Consider the following 21,769-nt stretch of genomic DNA (forward strand, 5'->3'; position numbering starts at 1 on the left):
TATAATACAATCCAGTCCATTGGATCATCCTGGATACTGTTGTGCCTAGGATACTATCGTTGAGGTTACCTCCCGTTACTAAGATTTCAAATGAATCGCCAGACATATATCATCTTCGAAAAAGGGTTTCGACATACGAGAAACTTCATTACTCAAGTACACAAGTTTACATGAGCTAATAAGACGTCTACCTATATTTCACACCTAGCATTTGGCCGTTCACTTTAAACCCTCCTAATTATGGTTTGTTGATACCAATCAAATACCGAGTTGCATAAAAATAAAGAAAAATCTATTAGCTCATTTTAAGTCTTCCAAAGTCAACGTTCATCCAATAATACGACTTCTTCCCACCATAGGCGTATCCTTCACATGTAGATTTTGAGGGCACACCTGCCCCAACCATGACATGCTTTGGTCGGCTACCCGTATCACACATCCACCTCTTACAATGGAGGACAACATGATTCCCTCCTAGTGCGCTGATGAAAGTGCCCGAAAAGAACAAGGCGTAAAGCTGGGTTTCGCATGATGCATCTTGCAAACAAGGCTATATCTGGGATACAGGCCAGGAGAGGCGCATGATGTGACGGCGAGAGTGACAGGTCTATACACGCTATTCAGACTCTCCTGGCATCCAGAACTCCGGGAAGCAACAAGGAAAGAGAAATACAACGAGAAACACCGTATTTTCAAAACAATCCCATAATTAACAAGAAACAAGGAGGGTATAAATGTGCTTGCTGACTACAGCCATCAAACTAATGACGCCATAGTCGTGTGGGCGAGATGTTTACTGGTTAATCTTCTCGTTGATGGCATTGGTGGTGTCAGCCTTCTTCTGGTGCAAGAAAGAGCTCAACCAAGAGAGAGTTTCGTTGCTAACGACGAGAACGGTGGTGACGGCGGCCTTTCCATGGGCGACCAGACCTCCCTGCTCAACCTTCTTGATCTCAGAGTTGTAGACCTGGAAGACGTGGTCCTTGCCCTCAAGACCCTTCTGGAGAGGAAACATGATGAGAGCGCGGGTATCTTGGTAGAGCTCGTCGGTGGGCTTCTTGACAGCAGGAAACTTCTCGTCGATGCGATCGAGGGTCTTGTCGCCTAGGTTGTCGACCTTCTGGACATAAGGTGAGACATATTGGTAGCCTTTGGAGAAGTAGGGAACGACGGGGGCAGCAAAGGTTTGGTAGGCGGCGTCACTAAGTCTGATGGAGCGCTGGCCGAGTTCGTTGGACTTGAAGGTGTGGACGCCGTCGCTGATGAAAGGGTAGTTGAGGAGATGCTACAATAGTGTTAGTTTGAATTGCAGAAAGGTGCCACTGGCTTGACGTACCTGGATGAAAGCAGAGTACTGAGCGGGGCTCACGTCGCCGTTGACTTGGTGAGACATGGTGATGCTTGCAGCCGGTATAAGTCGAAGGGGTGTCAAGAGGTTGTTACAAGGTTCGAGATGAGGTCAAATTGAAGGGACAATCGAACAGCGCAAGGCAGGTAAGCTTGAACCCGAGTTAGAAGCCGGAATATTTGAAAGAGTAGAGCTTTGGGTAGGTAGGTAAGGTGGAAGAAGTTTGGCGAGGAGGGGAAGCGGGATGGTAGCAATTGAAGGGGACCTGCAGAGACTAAAAAGCAGCCGCCTGGAAAGAGATGACGAGGAGAAGACAGCTGAGAGAAGGATTCAGGAAGCTTATGAAGAAGGGTGTGCGTCTTGTGGATGCATCTGAGGTCAGAGGAGAGGAGGGGAGGAGTATGGAATTGAGAGTTGGTTGGTGGGACGCCACAGCAAGAATGTTATTTTGGCACTTACCTAGAGGTTTGGTGATGGTCTAGAGTCAGGCACTCGGAAGAAGAAGAAGAGGAACAAGATGGAAAGGGTTCTGTCTAGTACTTAATAAATGCGCCGATGGGTAGATACTACCTACCCAGGTAAGTAGGGGGTTAACAAGGCCGGAAAGCAACCCACCCTCACGAAAACGTCAAGGCCCAATTGTTGTAGCTTTTTTTTCGCCATCGCAAGCAGTTGGAGATGATGTCCAGGTTTGCATGTGCTAAAGCAAACATGTGCTTGTACTAGACCAGGTATCTCTTAGAGCTATTTTGGGTGAGTGGAGTACTTGACGTAGCTTTGATGGTTTGTACTTTAACAATCTGTGGCTGATTCCATGCCTTGAATCATTTGTTTCTCATGAGTCTCCCTTTTTGATAGGAAAAGACAAGAGATAGCCAGATAGAGGGAAGGAGGCTATCATCTTAGACATGTACCGTAAACGACATCTCAGCCTCGGGTTCAACTGATATTCTCGTTTATCTCTCTCATGATAATTGCTCATCAGCTCCAATGTCTGTACCTGGTAGTGGGGTCCAGGTCTTCTGTGACACCACCAGAGCTCAACATAATGGGTCGACTCAGCCGCATGCCCTGGATCTCAAGTTCTCATTCCTCGTTTCACTTTTGATTAATCTGAGAAGGTATGTATTTGGTTGTTACTCGCGTAGGTTGTCCCCGCCATGCAACATAATAAATGCAGGTGCAGGTGCAGGTGCAGGTGCAGGTGCAGGTTGAAGTAGAAGTGGTTTACATGTGAAAGTGGCTCCCACCTTCCCTTTCCCCTGCCCCTCCCCCCACACTCACCTTCATACCTACTCACACTAGCAATAACGCTTCCCTTTTTTCAAACATCAAATCAAGATCCTCAATTCGAGTTCAAGCTCCTCAACAAATTATCTCGCCAACTTACTTTGTTGCTGACATCTATGACAATCGTCACACCAGCATCGACGCCATGCATTCTTAACATTGATCATAAATGAGACGAAAAGCAACTGCAATTGGCAAAATGAAAGCTGTGTCGCTTTGGGTATCCCGAGAACATGAGATCCATCTGATCCACAGTCGCATACATACAAGCTTATCAGTATCGTTAACAAGCTCCATTGGCACATGAAGATGAAGAATTCGACGGAGTTAAGAAGTCGGAAATTCCATGGAGTCCTGTACGTTACGGATACCACACAATGCAATGCAATGTACAAGCAGATAATATAATTCCCTCGTCATGATGCGTTTATATACGACGCCTATCCAAATCCGCGTCTTCTCGCATGCGTCTACAAGCGCTCGGTCGCCGGCCGTAATCCCCGACTGAGGCTTATCTCGAAGTCTATTAAGCTACAACACAGCAGTCTGGGTAGTAATAGCAACCAGCTCGGAACTAGAATCCCTGATCCGCATCATCAGTTTCAACCAAACACTATCAGCTCATTGCCACTAAACCTTGCTTGTCGCAGAGTAGCAATCCGTACACACGAGGGGCACATATGCTACACAGTTGGTGCGGCCGCTCTGCGAAGCGTTTGTGCTTAAGCAATCCAAAGGCATTGATAAGAGACCAACCGTCCTGTTGTTCAACCTGCCGCGGCTCAGTCCGATATCAGACACGAGCTTAACGAATGGCCTCGGAAGCCAAGCTAAAATAATCGAGGTTGTTTCCAGAAAAGCGGCTCTGTCCCAGCACGGTCGAGTCCCATGGCCACGAACTTGATTCCTCTTTCGACCATGCTTCCCTCGCCGCATCACGTTAATGGAATCGCTTTTATTACCTTATCGACCGATCAGCTGGCTCAGAGCCCCAAGGATCCCCTGCTCGATGCCCGAACCGAACCCCCCTGCTACGTGGCATGCACTTCTTATTCCCTGTCACTGAAGTCCTCCCATGGCCCACTCGCAGCCACTTTCACATGTCAGAGATTCAACAATGGGTTATCCGTATGTACGGTCTGTCTCGTCAATGATTAGACATGAGAACCCCCTTCAAAGTCTCAAGTCAACTGAACGAGCCGCCCATGTAACCCTGATCGACCTTGTCTCCAGCGTCTTATTGCGTATACTGAACAATGTAAAAAACACAGGATATTGCCATCTTCTAGTGGCACTGATCTACTGCGCCAGCATTCCTCTCTCAACCACGGAGACTTTTGGCAGCTGTTGTTCAACGGCAAGTGGTAGCTGTTGGAGAATTGCGCCATATCGAAATTCTGCAACGTCTTTTGTTGGCTTATCTGCAGTGAGAACCCTCCAGCTACTTCACGTCTTTTCAGCATATCGCGATAGCTTGCAGTATACGCCCTCTGTGAGGTCCATTATTTCCCAACTTGGTGGACGACGCATATCCAAAACCTCGAGATGTGAGGGTATTGAACCCCTAAAATCATATGTTTGAGTTTGACTGATCTTCCTGTTGCTATTCCCGTCGCGATAATTGTAGCTGAACCTGGCAGGACATCTTTTGACTTGTCGGGAGATGTGGGTCTCGTCTGCACATCTCAAGCTAACGTTAGCTGACAGCCCTACATAACTTTTGCTGTTCCCTTCCTTGTTGATCTTTAAGAACCGGTCACCTTGGTTGTTCTGGGATCCAAAGCCTGGTGGCTGTATACTCGAGGCTCTCCCCCCACTTCTGCCGTCTTTACCGCAATGCCGGTTCATGGCCCTCACTGAGTTTGCCGGGCATCTTCGCGGCAAAGCTTTGCGAACGCCTGGAAACATCTTAGTCGTTCCTTCAGCCTTCGCCCAAGAATGCGCAGATCCTCAAAGTTCCTACGCTCCCTGTCAGCTTGCCAACCCATTCGTCCCATCTAGAGTCGATGGCAATCTATCAAATCAAGACGATTCTTTTCAGTTGAGAGTATTGTAAAGGAAGATCTTGTTTATTATCGGGGTGACTTGGCGGCTGACAACAGCCTCGTCAACCAATAAGTTCGTATATCACAGCGCTGATATGACGTATCAGACCGCAAAATACGCACAGATGGAGTTGACCGCCACGTTCTTATATGAAGATCTTCCAGTGTCTCAGTTGAGCGCACACAGTCGTCATATCTATATCGACATTCAGTTGAAGAAGGACGTGCCCTACACATCAAATATGTCGGCTTCTCGATCAAAGCCCAATTGGGTGCGCATCGCTTTAGCCGGCAACCTGTGGCTGGCTGTACTACTGTCAGGTGCGAAAATTATGGATTCTGCCTAACAATTATTGAGCTGCACTCTGTGATAGATCACCATAATGCTTCCATGTCAGTGGTTACCGCATATTTGGTGCATCACATGTGCCACCATAAATATCGAATGTACGTCACTAAAGGTTCTTGGAACGAACAGATATATTCATTGCTGTATCTCACTCCAAGAACATATCTCAACTCTTTTTCTATATATTTCTCTCCATTTGTGCGCTGTGAAGGGCCAGTTCGTGTTACCTTTGGATACTGCATCATTATTATATTGATACCATGAAGTCCTGTAGCCTTGCCGCATTGGCGTTCGTTATCAGTCCTTCGTTTTGTCTTAATAAGGACAAAAATATCCATCTTCAATGGTCACTATGTGACCAGGACGCAGAAGCCGTCCTGGAAAAGCTAGGCGAGGAAGTTCGTGCGCCTTACAAACAGAATCCGATCACCTACTTCGATACGATGCCGCCAACACACGCACAGCAAGGCGTGATGTTTCGCACAAAAGTCAACAAAGGTGACCCTTTTTCTGTCATCAAGGTTCGCTTTGATGAGAAGCCCACACGCCCGCCTCCTGGCGCAGATTGTGTTTGGGATCGATATGGAGACTATATCCCCTATACGTGTGGGGCGCGGTATCTGTTGAGTGGCAAAACGAAGGAATTATGGAGTGAAGACCAAGTTCGCTTTGCAGAGAAGTACGACGATATTGACTGGGATGGTCTTGTTCCTTATGGGCCTTTCCCCGACGGTAAATGGAAGTTGAAGATCTTGGGACACAAAGCCAAGCTTGATGATGTGGTAGCTGGAAAATTGCACCTCATGGAGATTGAGCTGTCCACCCCCAAGATTGGATCTGAGGAAGTTTACGACAAGGTTACCGCGTATCTTGAAGATCACGGAGTTCTGCTCTGTGATCCACAGCAATCGAAGACGGTGCGGTTGTTCCGTGACCGGGGACTTATCGATGACGGGGTGAGCGAAGAACTGTAAGGGCCTACGCCTGCGCTTCGCTCTTGAGATGGGACATGGTATACATGATACCCGGATTTTGTTGAGCGGCTGGAATGCATTAATGTTTCCCAATCATGTTTTTATGTGCTCGATTTTCTCGGCATAGCGTGGGGTGCTTCGACAACCTCGATTTACATATGCAGAAGTCTTCTTATGATTGCACATAGCAATGGCCTTTGCATCATTTATGATATGCGGTAGAGTGTGGCGGTTAACTAGTCTACTATTTTCAATTCATTGTGTATCCGGGGACTATGTTGAGTTCCTGTGAAGCTCGTTTTTACACTTGATCACTCTACAGCCAGCCGAACTCGCAATCATCAATGTTGAGACATGACTCTCTGTTAAATCTAAGTTTATCACAAGTTCTATAACCATCCTGAGTTTCTGAAAATTTCTATGAAATATTCCCCAAGACTTCCAAAATGGTGTAGGTTGAGGATAACGTGTAGCCATGGTTCCCAATGAATAAACCATTTATTTAAGAAGGGCTAGCAAACTCGCAAAAGTGGCTCTTATCTCGATTCCCCACGGTTGAAATACTGCTAGAACTACGGAGATGATCTACAACTGTTCATACCGTTGGTGTAACACTGCCGAGGTCACTGCTCTTTCTTTTTTATCTTTTTTATTGGGATTGATGGTGTAGAGCCAGACGCAGAACCGTTTCCACGGCTAGTAACGAGTATTGGAGGTTTCAGAACAATCGTTTAAGACAACATCGGTATACCAATTCGTCGAAGCCCGTGTGGTGTTTTCGGTGTCTGATCGAGTTGTCACTTGGGTGTACGCGTAGAATTGAACTGTGTGAAGTGATCGTGATACAATAGTAGTAAATGGCGATCACTCACTGCTATACTCGATTTTATCCCCATCTACGGCAGCGCTATTTAATTGAGTTAAAACGAGGTTTGAACGACTGTTCTCACTGAGAAACAAATGTCTTTCGTGTTTAGATAGCCACTGACTTTCTCTGCAAGGTGATTGCTAATGGAAACCTTGTGACAAAACAGTAGCAACTGCCAGGTACTGCTCGACCCAACCATTTAATGTTAACAAGAGAGGCGAGAAGCAATATATTGTAGGGAGATACACATTTGCTACTTGGGCGCATTTGCCAACAGTAATTATATAATTCAAGGACCCGCCACCCATTTTTTGATATACTATTAAGAACAAGGAAGAACCCCAAAAGTCCATCAGGGGCAAAGCAAAGTTCACCTCCCAAACGTCAGTCTTGTATCCAGAATCGGTCTATTTAGAGTTGTAGGTCTGATTTTTACTCCATTGCCAAGTACTTCCAGGTTTGTTGAGTCTGACCTGAAATGCATGAACAGACTCACTAATATTGCCACTTGCGTTCTAAGCAATCACTTCCCCTCCAAAGTATCCGAGAAAGTAAATTCATGATTAGATGTTGTCAGTGTCATGGAACTCATGGGTGCGAAACAACCGCCACTGTGGTTGAACCAGTTCATATCCACTGGAGAGAATATAGTTATAAGGAACTCAACGAGAAAGCCCAAAGTCTCAATAAATACATACTTTTGCCCCTGATCTTACATTGACCACCATCTCAAAGCTACACAAACCTACACTTGAGCATACGCGATTACAGAGAGGCCTCACCTGTAGCCTCACGAATCTAAAGAACCTCAACCAAAACACTGTAACCCGGATGGGTATCATAGGATATCATACCAACACATACGAAAACAGCTTTGCTCTACGTCTCTTTCAGTCACCTTCATCTCTGTTGAGCATACAGTCTCAACATAAGAGTCTTTATTGCTATGAATCGACTATAGTACTGCGCAGAATAAGGTGCCGGATGCGGTTGCTGGAAAGTGGTCTTCAAAACTGAAGTTACATATATGCAAACCAGCGATTGCCTCGACCAACTTAGTCGATATACACTAGTGAAGAAAGAACAAATAATCAGTTTATTTGAAAATGATACCTCCACGTCTCACAATTGAGTCAAGAAAATTGAAAAGGCACATGATTGTGAAGAAGATTATCTATTACTAATTCTCAATGAATGCGAGAAGCAAAGTCCACCCCCGAAGTCAGGCCGTAGGCCGGGTATCACCACCATCCCAGAACCCATGTAACCATGAAAGACGACACAGGCCTTGTGTGACGGCAGCACGAGCATGCCGTCTCCCGTCGTTGTCTCCCATGTCATGCCACCTCCCCGCCTCACAAACAACATCAAAGATCCCATCCGTTCTCTAACATTTCTTGTCGTGTCCATTAAAGGAGAGATAAGCCGTATGCGTCATTAAAGCCTCGAAAAACCTGACCTGTCATGTCCATTCACCTCGTTTCCATTTCTCCATAATGTGAAGATTCTCCCGCAAACCGACTCCTTGCACCGAGGAAATATGCTAAGGGTCCCAAAAGATCGAGGTACAGGCGTGAATTATGTAACAAACATGTGCAACGTAAAAGCATTAAACGTCAAAATCCGGTCCATCCTTCATTTAAAGGAGGAGCATAGCGATACCAGCAGCGGCGATAACGCCAATAGGGGCACCGGTCATCTGAGCGACAGCCTGTAAACGGTTAGTAAATATTCAGAGGGTACGTGTTTCTATGTCAACTTACAGCGTTGTCAGCTTCAGTAGAGGTGGCACTGGCCTCGGCATCAGTGCCGGTAGCAGTGTCAGAGCCCTCGGTGACGGTGGAGGCGTCAGTAACAGTCTCCGACACGGATCCGGACTCGGACTCGGACTCAGTACCGGTGGTAACGGTAGTGAGCGTTCGGACGACCTCGGTGCCATCAGTGGTGAATGTGGTGACCTCAGCAGAGTCGGCAGAGTCAGTGGAGTCAGTGGAAGCAGTCTCGGTGACGAGAGTTCGGACAACAGCAGTGCCGTCGGTGGTGAAGGTAGTGACTTCAGCGGACTCAGTCTCGTCAGAGGCAGAGGCAGAGGCAGTCTCGACAGGCTCGATGATGGTGGATCCACCAGAGGTGTAGGTAGTCAGGGCAACACCGCCGAGGATCTCCTTGATGGTGCTGGTGACCTCATCACCCTCAGAGTTGGTGAAAACACTGGTGTAGGTGCTGACGGAGAGGTCGGACTCGCTGCCGCCAGTGGCAGTACCGCTGATGGTGGAGACGGCGGAAGTGATGGTGGTGTCACTCTCAACGAGGGTGCTGAGGACAGTTCGAACGGCACCGGTGCCAGTAGCAGAGGCCGAAACGGAGCCAGCACTACCAGTAGTAATCTGGACACCAGCTTGGCGGCAGAGGGCAAGACCGTAGGCGACAACAGCAGCGGCCTGCTCATCGTTGCAGATAGCAGCGGAGCAGTCACGGAGACCGTAGATGAAGTCCTGGTTGGTGCAAAGGCAGCTAACGTCACCAGCATCACATCCAAGCTCCTGGGACTTGGCAGCGCTGACCATGTTGCTGGCACAAGTTTGCTGTGGCGAGTTAGCGGTGGTTTGTTAGGCATTTGAGATCTTTACTTACACCACACTGAGGGAGGTCGCCAGAGGTCTGGGCAGCGGCGGCAGCAACCAGGCCGAAAACGGTGAGGAGAGAAGACTTCATCTTGACGATTTTGATTGATTGGATCGGAGTCTGAGCAGTGAGTTAGTCAAGAACTGAGGCGATCTTTGTAGCGACAGAAAGAAGACAGTGGTAACGAAGGTGGGTTTGCGAGCGAAGCAGGCGAGTAGGAGAGCGAGAGGAAGATGGGTATTGAATCACTGCCAGCAAGGGCGGCGACCCTGTGAATAAATGAAGTGCGAGCCCAGGAGGCCTGAGCCTGAGGCACGCGAGTGATGTTTGCGTGAGACACAAGGAGACGTGTATCACTCGAGGTATGGAAGAGCCGAGAGCAACGTGTGTAGCCCTGAGCGCCTCGCAATGTGATTTCCAGTGCTTGCGTTCCGGTGCCGAATTACACAAACGCAGAATTGGAATGAAGGAATCTTGCAGGCAACCAAAGAAGGTGCCAGCAAAACGGGAAGAAGTGGATATCTGGAACAGAAATCAAGTGATAATGACTTACAGTAATATGTGACAACGAAGGCGATCGATCTCGTGTGAGAGTGAGACGAAGTGAGACTGGCCTGAAGTTTCTGGGGAGAGGATGTGTGAGGTGTTGGAATGAAGAATCTTGACTGATATTGATCTGGAACGAGAGGGAGAAGTTGTTGCTTTAATAAGGGCAGGCAAGAGTGGAAAGTGGGAGGTGGGAACCAGAATCTTGATCTTGGCGTGACGGTTGTTTACGTTAAGCTGGCAGGTGCGAGCTGTGCTGCGTTGGGGGTATCCGTAAGGCAAGATCGATTACAAGGCAGGCAAGATTAGCTCCCCTGCCTAAAAAATACGGTTCTCAACTTGGCATTGGCGGTCTGGCAGGGAAAGCACGGCCTGGCCAACCTCCCTGGGGTTCTGTCTACGTCTACGTCCATTTTGCATTAAGAGGAAACTTCCATCACAAATTGAAGGGTAAATCTGCAAAGTACCTACGTACCTACCTAACTTTGCTTGGCTTGGAGCGACCCAGCGCGCGGGAGGGGCCCACGCTAACAGGACCCTAGTAACCGGAGCTGGAGGTCCACTTCACTGGGTACCTACAGCACCGCTAAACTAGACTGCCCGGACTGCCAAAGACACGGACGGAGTCCCCCTGGTAGGCTATGATGCTATCTGAAGGGTGCTCATGACAGAAGGACATTGTGATGAGCCAAGTCAATTACAATTGTTTTTCTTTTTTGATCCAGGCCTCCGCTATGGAAATTGAGTCAATGCGAGCAACTCATGTTCAGAATCAGACGTCAATGCAGTCTTGAGGTACACGATGAGGTCAGACCATTAGATGCAATGGGCTGCACAGCACAGTACAGAGTGTGTACATACTTGGTTTACCCTTGTCAACGATACTTGACCACGTCAGTGAAGCTGGTGTAAGTCTTTACGGCGGTCTCCTAGTTAAGGTGCTTACCTACAGACTCTGGGACTTGCGTGGGTCCTTTGCTCCGCCAACAAAGTATCGATATCCTAAGCGAATGCAATGTGCTTGATGCGATTGAAAAAGGTTTCAGTATTAGATTACACACATTATCAAGAAGCAGCCGAAGAAGCAACAAGGAAAAGAAGAAGAAGAAAAGCCCCAATAGGTGGGTGATTGCTGCGACCTACTGGCTTGGGTACCTGCTGGGGAGCAGACGGGCTGCCACGCTAGATCGCCAACCACCCGCATCGACACCCACTTCATGGCGCACAGAGCTTTGGGATACCTCGCAAAACACGATTGACAAAGTAGGTAATATTCGCATGTAGTCTACCTGTTCAACCCGAAACTCGATGTCCTCGTTTGGTCTAACCTATTTGCTAATGTGCTAGTGCACCTGAATAACCCAAACTTATTAAGTGTACTTTGCACGCTGTACAGGCTAGCCAAAGCTTCGTGTCGCCCACAGTTGAGTCGGTCCTACCACTAGCAAGAGGCAAAGACAGAGCTGGAGCTGACGAGCCAGGAAAAAACTGGATATTATCTCTGGTCTATGACGGAAGTCTCTGTGTACACCTTCCCAGAGAGACGGTAGAGAACGATCTAATACATCAAAGCAGGCAAGAAAGACCTCGTATGCCGAGCCGGAATCACGGCCTCAAACAGACCAGAATTGTGAGCAGGCATGAAGGAAAGAAGCGGGCATGACGATTGCCAATCTGGGGTGCTTGCCTGACTTCTGTACTGCGCCTACCAAAAGTCATGTTGTGTTGTGTTCCTGTCACGGAAACTGTGATCTCTACCAAGCAATCACAGTTTCGTTGCCCTGGACTTTGATCCCCAGCATCACAAGTACTTGGCGACTAGCCCATAATACGTGTGATATCGTGTACTCTGTACGAAGTACCCAATCCTCGACATCTTAGTGAGGTCAATCGTCTTTAGGCCGGTGGTGCTACGGCTGACTCCGATTCGCCAATTACCCCTGCGCCAGTCTATCCTTGGCAATCCCCCAAAACAAGTTCAAGTCAACTTGCTGCACTAGCCCTCTCGATCCCCTGGCAACCGGGAGGCGGAATCATGTTCTTCTTTTTTTCCTGGGGAACTTTTTCTCGATTGAGATGGGATGGGTTAGAGATATGGTGATGCTAGTGATGAAAGGGTGCGTACATGTCTCAGGAACAGATAACACAGACATGTTCAATTTGTGCCTAATATCATTATGTCCGATTGTCATTTGTCAGTATCCGTACAATCATGCCGAATATCCCAGTTTTCATTTCGCATTATTGTCTTATATCAGGTTTTCGCTCAACTTCCACAGAGCATTTGCCAGAGAAAAAATGCACTCATTCTTGATCTTTTGGAGGCCAGACCCACTCGAGCCAAGTCACTCACTTTATCGTTCCACTTACACTGTACCCATAAACATCCATCCAATATCCACTTCAACGTTCAATCGAGCTCTGTTATGCTCTGTTCCCTGTTCAGCTGGCTCTGATGAACTGTGCCCAGACTGGCCACGCAGCGGGCCAAGCCACTCAAGCCACAAATTGAGAGCCAAGCAGACCAGGGGACCTGCCAAAATATGGGCCTTTGATGTCATGGACCGCATCATCATCGGTTTTTTTCCTCTCTCGCGTGTGGCCCAAGCTTAACCTCTCTAGCTTCTATCACGGTGAGGGACCTTGTCGAGCTGGACCGACCTGGCCTGGACCTTGTAGTGTCAAGCCTGGGCCATAGTTCAGGATCCATCCATCCCAACGTCACTCACCACCCTCAGGCCTCCCCAGTTTCATTTTCATCTCAATGCAATGCAAAGTAATACAACGTTTCCGTCCCGTCATCATGACAATCCTGCCAACTGGCAGTTTTGTCGTTTCGTGTTTCTTTTCCGATCGTGTGATAAACATGATCTGTCCATGATCTCCATCATGGTTAATTGTTGATCTTACATGGAGATGTTTATGTCAAAAAAGACAGCAAACACTATCTGTAATGGAGCCCGGAACGTCGCTCCGATCACAGTATTTCGTAGCTGAGACATGTTGCTCTTTCCAGCCACCATCTGACTTGCAGGTCGCACATCGTGGCTGACTCTCCCTTTTTTTTGTCGCAATGTCCAGTTCTCCAACAAACTCATTCGACAGATCTGACATTGCCAACCCTCCCTTTCAATATCAAGTAATTTTGTAGTCTGATTGCGAGGCTGGTGCATACTCTGAAACCGGGTTGTTCATCGGGTGTTGGTTTCATTCGTGGACTGAGTAACAAAGCAAACAGTAGCTGGCACCCTTGCACTCTAGGGTGGCCATGCTTTCGCCCTTACTTCGACCGTCCTCTTGACTTTCTCTCTTGTTTGTTTAAATTCTAATATAATAAAATAAGGTTCTGTAAGATGTGAGATTTTCTGGATTGATAGATGATCGTTAGCATTGACTTTGGTGGCTGACCATTGATCACCACGTTGAACCGGGCGGGCCGGTGAAAATGCTATTACTGAAGAGTAAAAAAACTCAACCGTGAAGCAATTTAGGCCACTTTGGGCAAGCTCTTAGGCGACCCGTTTTCCTGGTCTGCAGAATCCAGAGCTCAACTTGTCTGCTACATGAGTGTCCTAACGATAGTGTAGGGTACATATTTGACTACAGAAGTACACAGGAACGAGACGTCTTGAATCTCAAGTGTCTTTATGCTATACATGCGAAGGTATTTCGGTCAATATTTCTCAGGCTGTAACAAATACTACATTTGATAATAATGCCTCAGTTCTATCGTGTGCACATTGACACCTTTACAAGGAAAAGGGCATGGCAAAATAACAATTATTCGAAGCAATGCCACAAGCATCAGCGTAAACTACCTATCTATAGCAATTGCCACAACTAGAGTGAGCCGCCAGGGTCTCAATTATCAAAACCTAACAACGTACTCCATAACAAGCATGTCCAACAGGATCATTGCCGCCCAACATAACCATACATGACCAAACATCAAATTCTAAGCCACATTACCTTTCCTCGCTGTATCGTATCATGCCCCCCAAAACATTCAACTCGTCCATTGTCGTAAATACACATGCAAAGTACGTTGTGTGTCTAACCACTGCACATGATGCAGGACTCGGGATCTTCAATGCTACATTGCAAGACAGCCTCTGAGTAGATATCGCGTTCGCGATCCTCGTTGTCCTCGCCCTGGTCTTCAGATTGAGTGTTCTTCTTCATTCCAAGCTCTTCCTCTTGGACCTTCTCAGCAGGCTCAGTGGGAAGGGCCTTGGGGCTGTCACCCTCGGCGACGTCAGCCTTGATGACGGGGGCACGACCAGGAATAGATGTGCTGCCATTCACGCCGTTGGCGGAATTGCCGTTTAATCCGCCGTCCTGGGAGCCGGTCCTGTTGCCATTGAGGCCACTCTGACCCATAGCAGCAGGCGAAGACATCGAATAGCTTGACCCAGCAGGAGGAGCGCGCTTCCCTAGGGGCTTGATCGAAGCAGCGCTGGTGTCGGCAATCTTGAGAGCTTCCTGATCGACAGTGAACTGGATAGGAGCAGCAGCAGCCTGTGTACGGAGGTAGTACATGCCGGTCTTGAGACCGAGCTTCCAGCCAGCAAAGTGCATGCTGGTGATCTTACCCATGGTAGGGTCCTTCATGTGAATGTTGAGAGACTGAGACTGATCAATGAAGGCACCACGGTCCGCAGCCATTTGCACAACCTGTCGCTGAGAAATTTCCCACACAGTCTTGTACAGAGCCTTGACATCGGCAGGGATGTTGGGGATGTTCTGGACAGAACCGTTATCAGCAATGATACGGTTCTTCATAGCATCGGACCAAAGGCCCAAGTCGACAAGATCCTTCAGAAGCCAGGGGTTGACAACCTGGAATTCGCCAGCAAGGACTCGGCGTTGGTAGATATTGGAGGTGTAGGGCTCGAAGCACTCGTTGTTGCCAAGAATCTGCGACGTGCTGGCAGTAGGCATAGGAGCAACGAGTAGACTGTTACGGATACCGTGCGTCTTTACATCCTCCCGTAGGGACTCCCAGTCCCAAAGGTCAGAGGGCTTGACATTCCACATGTCAAACTGGAGAATACCCTCAGAAGCGGGAGAGCCCTTGAAGGTGGAGTAAGGGCCCTCCTCCTTGGCGAGCTGCACAGAGGTGGTAAGGGCAGCGTGGTAGATTGTCTCAAAGATTTGCTTGTTCAGCTCACGAGCCTCAGGAGACTCGAAGGGCATGCGAAGTGCAAGGAAGGCATCAGCAAGACCTTGAACGCCAAGGCCAATGGGTCGGTGACGCATGTTGCTGTTGCGAGCCTCTTGCACAGGGTAATGGTTTACGTCAATGATCTTATTCAGGTTGCGGACAACGACTCGAGTAACATCGTGGAGCTTCTTGAAGTCGTAGCAAGCATCTTCATAGTTAATGAAAGAAGGCAGAGACAAGGACGCAAGATTGCAAACAGCGACCTCATCAGGGGCACAGTACTCAATGATCTCAGTGCACAGGTTGGAGCTTCGGATGGTACCAAGGTTCTTTTGGTTGCTCTTGCGGTTGCAGTGATCCTTGTAGAGCATGAAGGGGTTTCCGGTCTCTGTCTGGGCCTCGAGAATGGCGTACCAAAGCTTCTGAGCCTTGATAGACTTGCGACCCTTACCCTCTCTCTCGTACTTCTCGTACAGAGCCTCAAACTCGTCACCGTAACAGTCGGCGAGACCAGGGCACTCGTTGGGGCACATAAGAGTCCATTCGCCGTTCTTCTCGACACGCTTCATAAAAAGATCAGGGATCCAGAGAGCCAGGAACAGGTCACGAGCTCGGACCTCCTCCTTACCGTGGTTCTTTCGGAGATCAAGGAACTCAAAGACGTCGGCGTGCCAGGGCTCAAGGTAGATAGCGAATGCACCAGGTCGCTTGTTGCCACCCTGGTCGACATAACGAGCAGTGTTGTTGAATACACGCAGCATGGGAACCACGCCGTTGGAAGTACCGTTGGTACCGGCAATGTAAGAGCCAGTGGCACGGATTCGGTGAACGTTTAAGCCAATACCACCAGCCATCTTGGAAATCATGGCACAAGTCTTGAGGGTGTCGTAGATACCGTCAATGCTGTCCTCCTTCATATCGACAAGGAAGCATGAGGACAGCTGAGGCTGAGGGGTACCGGCGTTGAAAAGTGTGGGGGAAGCATGAGTGAAGAACTTGCTGGACATGAGGTTGTATGTCTCCAAGACACGCTCGATATCATCACCCCAGATGCCAACAGCAACACGCATAATCATGTGCTGAGGACGCTCAGCAATTTTGCCATCAATATTCAATAAATAGGACCTAAAGCAGTCAGTATTGGACATTGAAAACCGTGAACAAACGCCATTGTACTAACCTTTGCAATGTTTTGAAACCGAAGAAGTTATATTGACTCGAATGGGGTTAGCTGAGGTTGTAACGGTCATGATGCATACGGCAACAACTTACAAGTCTCGGTCGTAAACAATAGCGCTATCTAGCTCTTCCTTGTGTCTCATAACGCACTCATAAGTCTCCTTGGAGATCATGGGCGATGCACGGCCGTTCTTGGGGTTGACCCAGTGGTAGAGGTCGCTCACAACAGTGGACCATTGCTTCTTGGTCTGCTTGTGAAGGTTGGAGACGGCAATACGGGCAGCGAGGATGGCGTAGTCAGGGTGTGTAACAGTCATGTACGCAGCAGTCTCTGCAGCCTGTGAAAACCTGGTTAGTTGAGGTTGTAACGGTTATGATGGCTAAGCCACTTACAAGATCGTCCAATTGAATAGTTGTGACACCGCCGTAGACACCGGAAATGACCTTCTGGGTGATAGCAACGGGGTCAACGTGGTTCATGTCGAGACCGTAACACAGTCTTGAGACACGAGCAGTGATCTTGTCGAACTGAACACGCTCTTGGCGGCCATCTGAGATGATTATTAGCTATCGAGAGCCCTTGCGTGGCCAGATCGTACACACCTCTCTTTCTGACGAACATGATGGCGGTGGGAGGAAAAGGCGGGGAGGTCGGTGTGAGATTGGTGCAGGTTCTGTTCCTGCAGATTGAAGCAGTTAAAGAACTGAAGAGCGTCCAGAAGGGTTGACGCTTTGTTGAAAGGAAACGTGAGAATTATTACAAGAGTTTCGGGTGTGTTTGGTTTGTGGTTGTTGAGGAGATGAGAAATTCGAATTTGGGTGGATGATGGAGGTGGTTTTAAGGAGAGCGCGTCTCTCAGACGCGACGCCAAGTTCTTAGCGCGTAAAACAGCGACAGGGACGCAACAATCCATTAACAAAGACCCCGCCTGAAACCTAAGGCAACGCCCCATTTGAGGTAGACAAAGACTTTTCAAAACTGTAATTTACGTGAAAACAATGGGCTGATTGATGTCATTGGACCTCTTGAGCACTTATCAACTGCGATATAATATAATTTCATGCATTTCCAACCTCTAAAGTGCCATTGTTCTTCCTTCCCTTTCCGATATCGCTTTCCATGTCTTCCGTGTCATTTTGCGTTGCCAGAGCATTGGTGGGGTTTCAGAGGGGTCAACCGACGGCGCGAAGTCACGTGAAACCACTCCAAATTATTAATTGCATGTTGGCTCTGTAAGCAAGCGGTGAAATTACCTACAACTACCTAACTGAGCTTGGATACCAGGTTGACTGGAGGATGAGACCTTGCGTAGACTCTACAACCAATCAACGACGTAAAGCGAAATTACCTGCCTTGTTGGCTAGGTACGCTCTGATCTAAAAAAAAAAAAAAAAAAAAAAAAGGCATCTAGAAATTACAGTTGCAAGGCAACAATATACTCAGTGACTCACTATCGAGTCAACAAAAGACACTCAAAGTCAATGACATCGAGGCGTCTTTTAAATTGTTTTCAGTCTTCAGTCACCAGTGGTTTCAGGACTTCAAGTCTTAGAATCCAAGCTTTCAACTTTCGCAGAATGGCTTCATCTACAGCAACTCAGCCTGTTAATGGCTCTAGTTACGAACCCAAATACATTGATGTATGTTAAATTCCAATTGTCTCTACTATATCCAGCCCCACTGGTTTCATACTTTTGATATCAGATCCGTTAACACATGTTTGACCAGTAGATTGGCATCAATCTTACTGACCCCATCTTTCGAGGAAAATACCATGGCAAAGAGAGACATCCCGACGATCTCGATGCCATTATTGGAAGAGCCCGTGAAGTTGGCTGTACAAAACTCATAGTGACTGGCTCGGATCTGGCCAACTCCCGAGATGCCCTTACCCTTGCCAAAGATTATCGTAAGTTTCTACCCCCTGTTTATCAATCAGATCAGATAATCAGACTAAATCTCGTCAACAGCCGGGACCATCTTTGGGACTGCAGGCATCCATCCCTGCAGCAGTGCCGTCTTCAGCGAAGCGGGCCCTTCTCACGAGTCTGAGCACACAACGCCATGCGACCCTGATCCTTCAGCTCCGGTCTCGGAAGAGCACACTCCTTGTTCAACAAAGACCGAGAAGCTCATTGCAGATCTCACGTCTCTTATTGCAGAGGCTCAGGCCTCAGGCCAGAAGAGCCTTGTTGCTATGGGCGAGTTCGGTCTGGACTATGACCGTCTGCACTATTGTTCCAAGACTATCCAGCTTCACTCATTTGCTGCTCAACTCAAGGTCGCTGCTTCGATATCTCCCCAACTCCCGCTATTCTTGCATTCTCGAGCTGCTCATGAGGACTTTGTCCGGCTCTTGAAGGAGGCATTTGGCGAAAAGCTGGAGAAGTTGGAGAAGGGCGGCGTGGTGCATAGTTTCACTGGTACAGCCGAGGAGATGCGCGAGCTGATGGAATTGGGATTGCACATTGGTATCAACGGGTGTAGCTTCAAGACTGTCGAGAACTGCGCTGTCGTTAAGGAGGTTCACCTCGACCGTCTCATGATCGAGACTGATGGACCCTGGTGCGAGGTTCGACCAAGTCATGAGGGTTACAAATACCTGATCGAGAAGAAGAAAGACACCCCCATCCCTGAGAACGAGCAGAACGGAACTGCTACCGCTGAGTCTGCGCAGAAACCTCAAAAGCAGTCCAAGAAGAACCAGAAGAAAGAGCCTGAGGTGCCAGAAAGATACAAGATCGTGAAGAAGGAGAAGTGGGAAGAGGGAGCCATGGTTAAGGGACGCAACGAGCCTTGTAACATTGAACGAGTCGCCAAGATTATTGCAGGAATTAAGGAGGTCAGTGTTGAGGAGGTTTGCGAAGCTGCGTGGAAAAACACAATAAAGGTCTTTGGACTCGAGGAGAACTAGAAACGTTTTGGCATGTTGATTTGTCGTGGGGGTATCAAATAGAGAAGAAAGACATAGACTATGCGCCATATAGATCCAACACCTTTTCATATACCAGAGCCTTTGTACCCGCGTATCCTTCCATGCCTCACAAGTCCTGTTGTCACACCCTCCTCGCCCGTCATCCACCCGGGCATCTGTTCTCCATCGATTATCCCAGCCTCGACAAGTTGCCGTACGCCAGCCCAAACGTGAGTTCCTGAGAACGTAATTTTGACAGTGGGCGTCCATTGTTGAGAAGGGGTTGCATCGTTTCTGTTGTCCGCTTCTGTTGTAGCATTTGCCTCCTGAATGACTGCGGTAATCTTGCTCTTCCGTCGGGTTTTGCTGCCGTGTTCTGTATTGCCCTGCTCGTTCTCTTCGTCTCCTGGTTCGCTCAAGTCCACACTTGTAGAAGGAAATGGATCTTGTATGACTATGTCAACCTTTTCTACTCCCTTTCCATCCGTGACAATGGCCGAATCACCAAATCGAGCTTTCGCAGTAAGCCTTGCCTTTTTTGTTGCCTGTTGTGATTGGGTCAATGGCGCTCCACGTTTGAGGTTGTTGAACGACGATTCTCGAGATAATGGTGGACTTGGGAGAACAGTGTCCAACGGTGACACTTTTGTTGATTCGCTAGAGTAGATGCTCCAGCCACCTGCCGCAGCGTTTGTGCGACCAGATCCGTTCTTTTCTAATAAGACCTCCAGGTTCTTGCTGGAAAGATTGCCTGCTTTGAGGGTATATCGTTCACGAGGGCGTGAGAGGGCCTTGGGGACTCCATCAACGATCAAGCTTTGCAGACTCTTCAGATCGCCTGAAGCAACAGAACCTGTGGCTTGGGATTTGGTAATATAAAGTGAAGGCGATCCGTCCGGAAAAGCGATGTACACAATTCTCGACGAGTCGAAGTTGGTCGCAGTGCCAGCAGCGTCTCGGCCTGACAGAGCAAAGTCGGTATTATAAGGCGAGTCAACGACAAATATCCGCAAGAGCAAGACAGGTATATCTTTTGGTCTGTGAAAGTGATAATGCGCCTTGACGTCCGGTAACACATGAGTTTGAAGGTTTTGTAGGAATGTTGAGGGATGAAATCGTGGAATTGTCAGGTTCTCTTGATCAACCTTGAGCATTTGGTCTTCGCCAGCGGCTTGAGATGGCTGTTTCAAGGGCAGAATCGAATATGCCGTCCATCTTTGAGATGTTGGATTCTGTTCGAAATAGGCCATATCTGCCATGGCCAATTGATATAGCGTCAGACCAATCCTCCAGTCACCTTCGACAATTCTGCTAACGACATCTCTTTTTGACCCTTTTTGGTGTTGCATGTCAATGTAAAGTTGCTGCAAATCGTCAACTGATTGACAGGGAGGGTAAAGGTCATCGCTTTCTTCATCATCTTCCTCATTCCTCCTTTCGATATAGGGTACGGCATTGGGTAGACTCTCATCGTCGAGCCAGTCTAATGCCAAGGAAATAAGTGACTCTCGTGATAGTCGGTTGAGGCTCTTGATAACAGCAAGATTGGAAGCATCGACTCGTAATGAGGATGGTAGCCTGGCTGTTGTTGGGATTGAGAAGCGGGCCATTGTTTTGTTGTTTGTTTTGTTTTATAGCAACTTACATAGTCATAAAGACTGGAGTTGGAAATCCAAAATGAGGCATACACAAGGCTAAACCACAAGTCTCTTTTCCTGATTGGTGTTGAGTTGGACCAGGGTAGTTTACTGATCTCTTAGAATAGAAAACCCGATAACATATGCTTTTTAGATTCACCCATGAGACGCGATACATTCACTTTAGAGTCGCGTTTCTTACCAGACCAACAAGGAATAGCAGCAAGCACGGGCCATGATCAAGTCTTATCGAACGGATTGTCTCTTACCGATCACGTGACTATAGGTCATGTGATTGGGCTCTTTTTGGAGCAAGACCGTCACAACGAGGTCCAAATCAGGTCGCGACTATGGCGAAGGATATCGTCCCTCAAAACCATCTTGTTTCATCTTCCGCTTTTCTTCGGGATAATAATCTCACCAAGAAAAGAGGAGTTGAAGCTGAAGCTCGGCTTTTAATGAGTGGACTCGGAGGTGAGCATGGACGGATTCGGAGATGCGATTGCACTCAGCTGATTGGCTGGGAGTTTTCAATGCCTCATTGCTCTTGTCAAAGGCCAGATAAGACGGTTCCACCACTAAAGGGACAGCATTCCGAAATGCCTCCACTGTTAGTCTGATGAACGTTTACCTCGACCTGACGGAGGCAAATTATTGACGACACCGCGGTCCGCCCTAGGAATTGATTTTCTGCAACGGTTCAGGGCTCTCTTTGCATTGGTTTTGTAGGACCTCAGAACCCCCCACGTCAGCCATGAGCAGGGGCTATGACGTTCTGACTTGGCTTGCACTGCAGATCTAGTCCGGCAGATTTCAAGGGCTCGGTAGC

The 21,769-nt window shown here is 48.1% G+C and overlaps 6 protein-coding genes across 6 annotated transcripts; 2 read left to right on the forward strand and 4 right to left on the reverse strand.

Moving 5' to 3' along the window:
- Window positions 1-793: 793 nt before the first annotated feature.
- On the reverse strand, window positions 794-1,393 carry FSST1_011197 (uncharacterized protein; the record flags this gene model as incomplete). Its single annotated transcript, XM_083234304.1, has 2 exons — window positions 794-1,285; window positions 1,337-1,393. The coding sequence occupies 2 exons, from the start codon at window positions 1,391-1,393 to the stop codon at window positions 794-796; spliced, it is 549 nt and encodes a 182-aa protein (XP_083080893.1).
- Window positions 1,394-5,292: 3,899 nt separating this feature from the next.
- FSST1_011198 (uncharacterized protein) lies at window positions 5,293-6,006 on the forward strand (the record flags this gene model as incomplete). The annotated part of the gene is made up of 1 exon (XM_083234305.1): window positions 5,293-6,006. One exon carries the CDS (start codon window positions 5,293-5,295, stop codon window positions 6,004-6,006), a length of 714 nt encoding a protein of 237 aa, XP_083080894.1.
- Window positions 6,007-8,513: 2,507 nt separating this feature from the next.
- On the reverse strand, window positions 8,514-10,465 carry FSST1_011199 (CFEM domain-containing protein; the record flags this gene model as incomplete). Its single annotated transcript, XM_083234306.1, has 6 exons — window positions 8,514-8,585; window positions 8,638-9,459; window positions 9,509-9,619; window positions 10,053-10,200; window positions 10,277-10,301; window positions 10,375-10,465. The coding sequence occupies 6 exons, from the start codon at window positions 10,463-10,465 to the stop codon at window positions 8,514-8,516; spliced, it is 1,269 nt and encodes a 422-aa protein (XP_083080895.1).
- A 3,633-nt stretch (window positions 10,466-14,098) lies between these two features.
- Window positions 14,099-17,010, reverse strand: FSST1_011200 (ribonucleotide-diphosphate reductase subunit RNR1; the record flags this gene model as incomplete). Its single annotated transcript, XM_083234307.1, has 5 exons — window positions 14,099-16,334; window positions 16,390-16,425; window positions 16,482-16,726; window positions 16,782-16,939; window positions 16,992-17,010. The coding sequence occupies 5 exons, from the start codon at window positions 17,008-17,010 to the stop codon at window positions 14,099-14,101; spliced, it is 2,694 nt and encodes an 897-aa protein (XP_083080896.1).
- An 860-nt stretch (window positions 17,011-17,870) lies between these two features.
- Window positions 17,871-19,303, forward strand: FSST1_011201 (3'-5'-exodeoxyribonuclease; the record flags this gene model as incomplete). The annotated part of the gene is made up of 3 exons (XM_083234308.1): window positions 17,871-18,029; window positions 18,121-18,298; window positions 18,360-19,303. The coding sequence occupies 3 exons, from the start codon at window positions 17,871-17,873 to the stop codon at window positions 19,301-19,303; spliced, it is 1,281 nt and encodes a 426-aa protein (XP_083080897.1).
- An 86-nt stretch (window positions 19,304-19,389) lies between these two features.
- FSST1_011202 (centromere protein Chl4/mis15/CENP-N) lies at window positions 19,390-20,913 on the reverse strand (the record flags this gene model as incomplete). Its single annotated transcript, XM_083234309.1, has 1 exon — window positions 19,390-20,913. One exon carries the CDS (start codon window positions 20,911-20,913, stop codon window positions 19,390-19,392), a length of 1,524 nt encoding a protein of 507 aa, XP_083080898.1.
- Between the last annotated feature and the right edge of the window lie 856 nt (window positions 20,914-21,769).

This window comes from Fusarium sambucinum, chromosome III (assembly GCF_050947815.1).
Source record: "Fusarium sambucinum isolate potato_lamoka chromosome III, whole genome shotgun sequence".
NCBI lineage: Eukaryota > Fungi > Ascomycota > Sordariomycetes > Hypocreales > Nectriaceae > Fusarium > Fusarium sambucinum.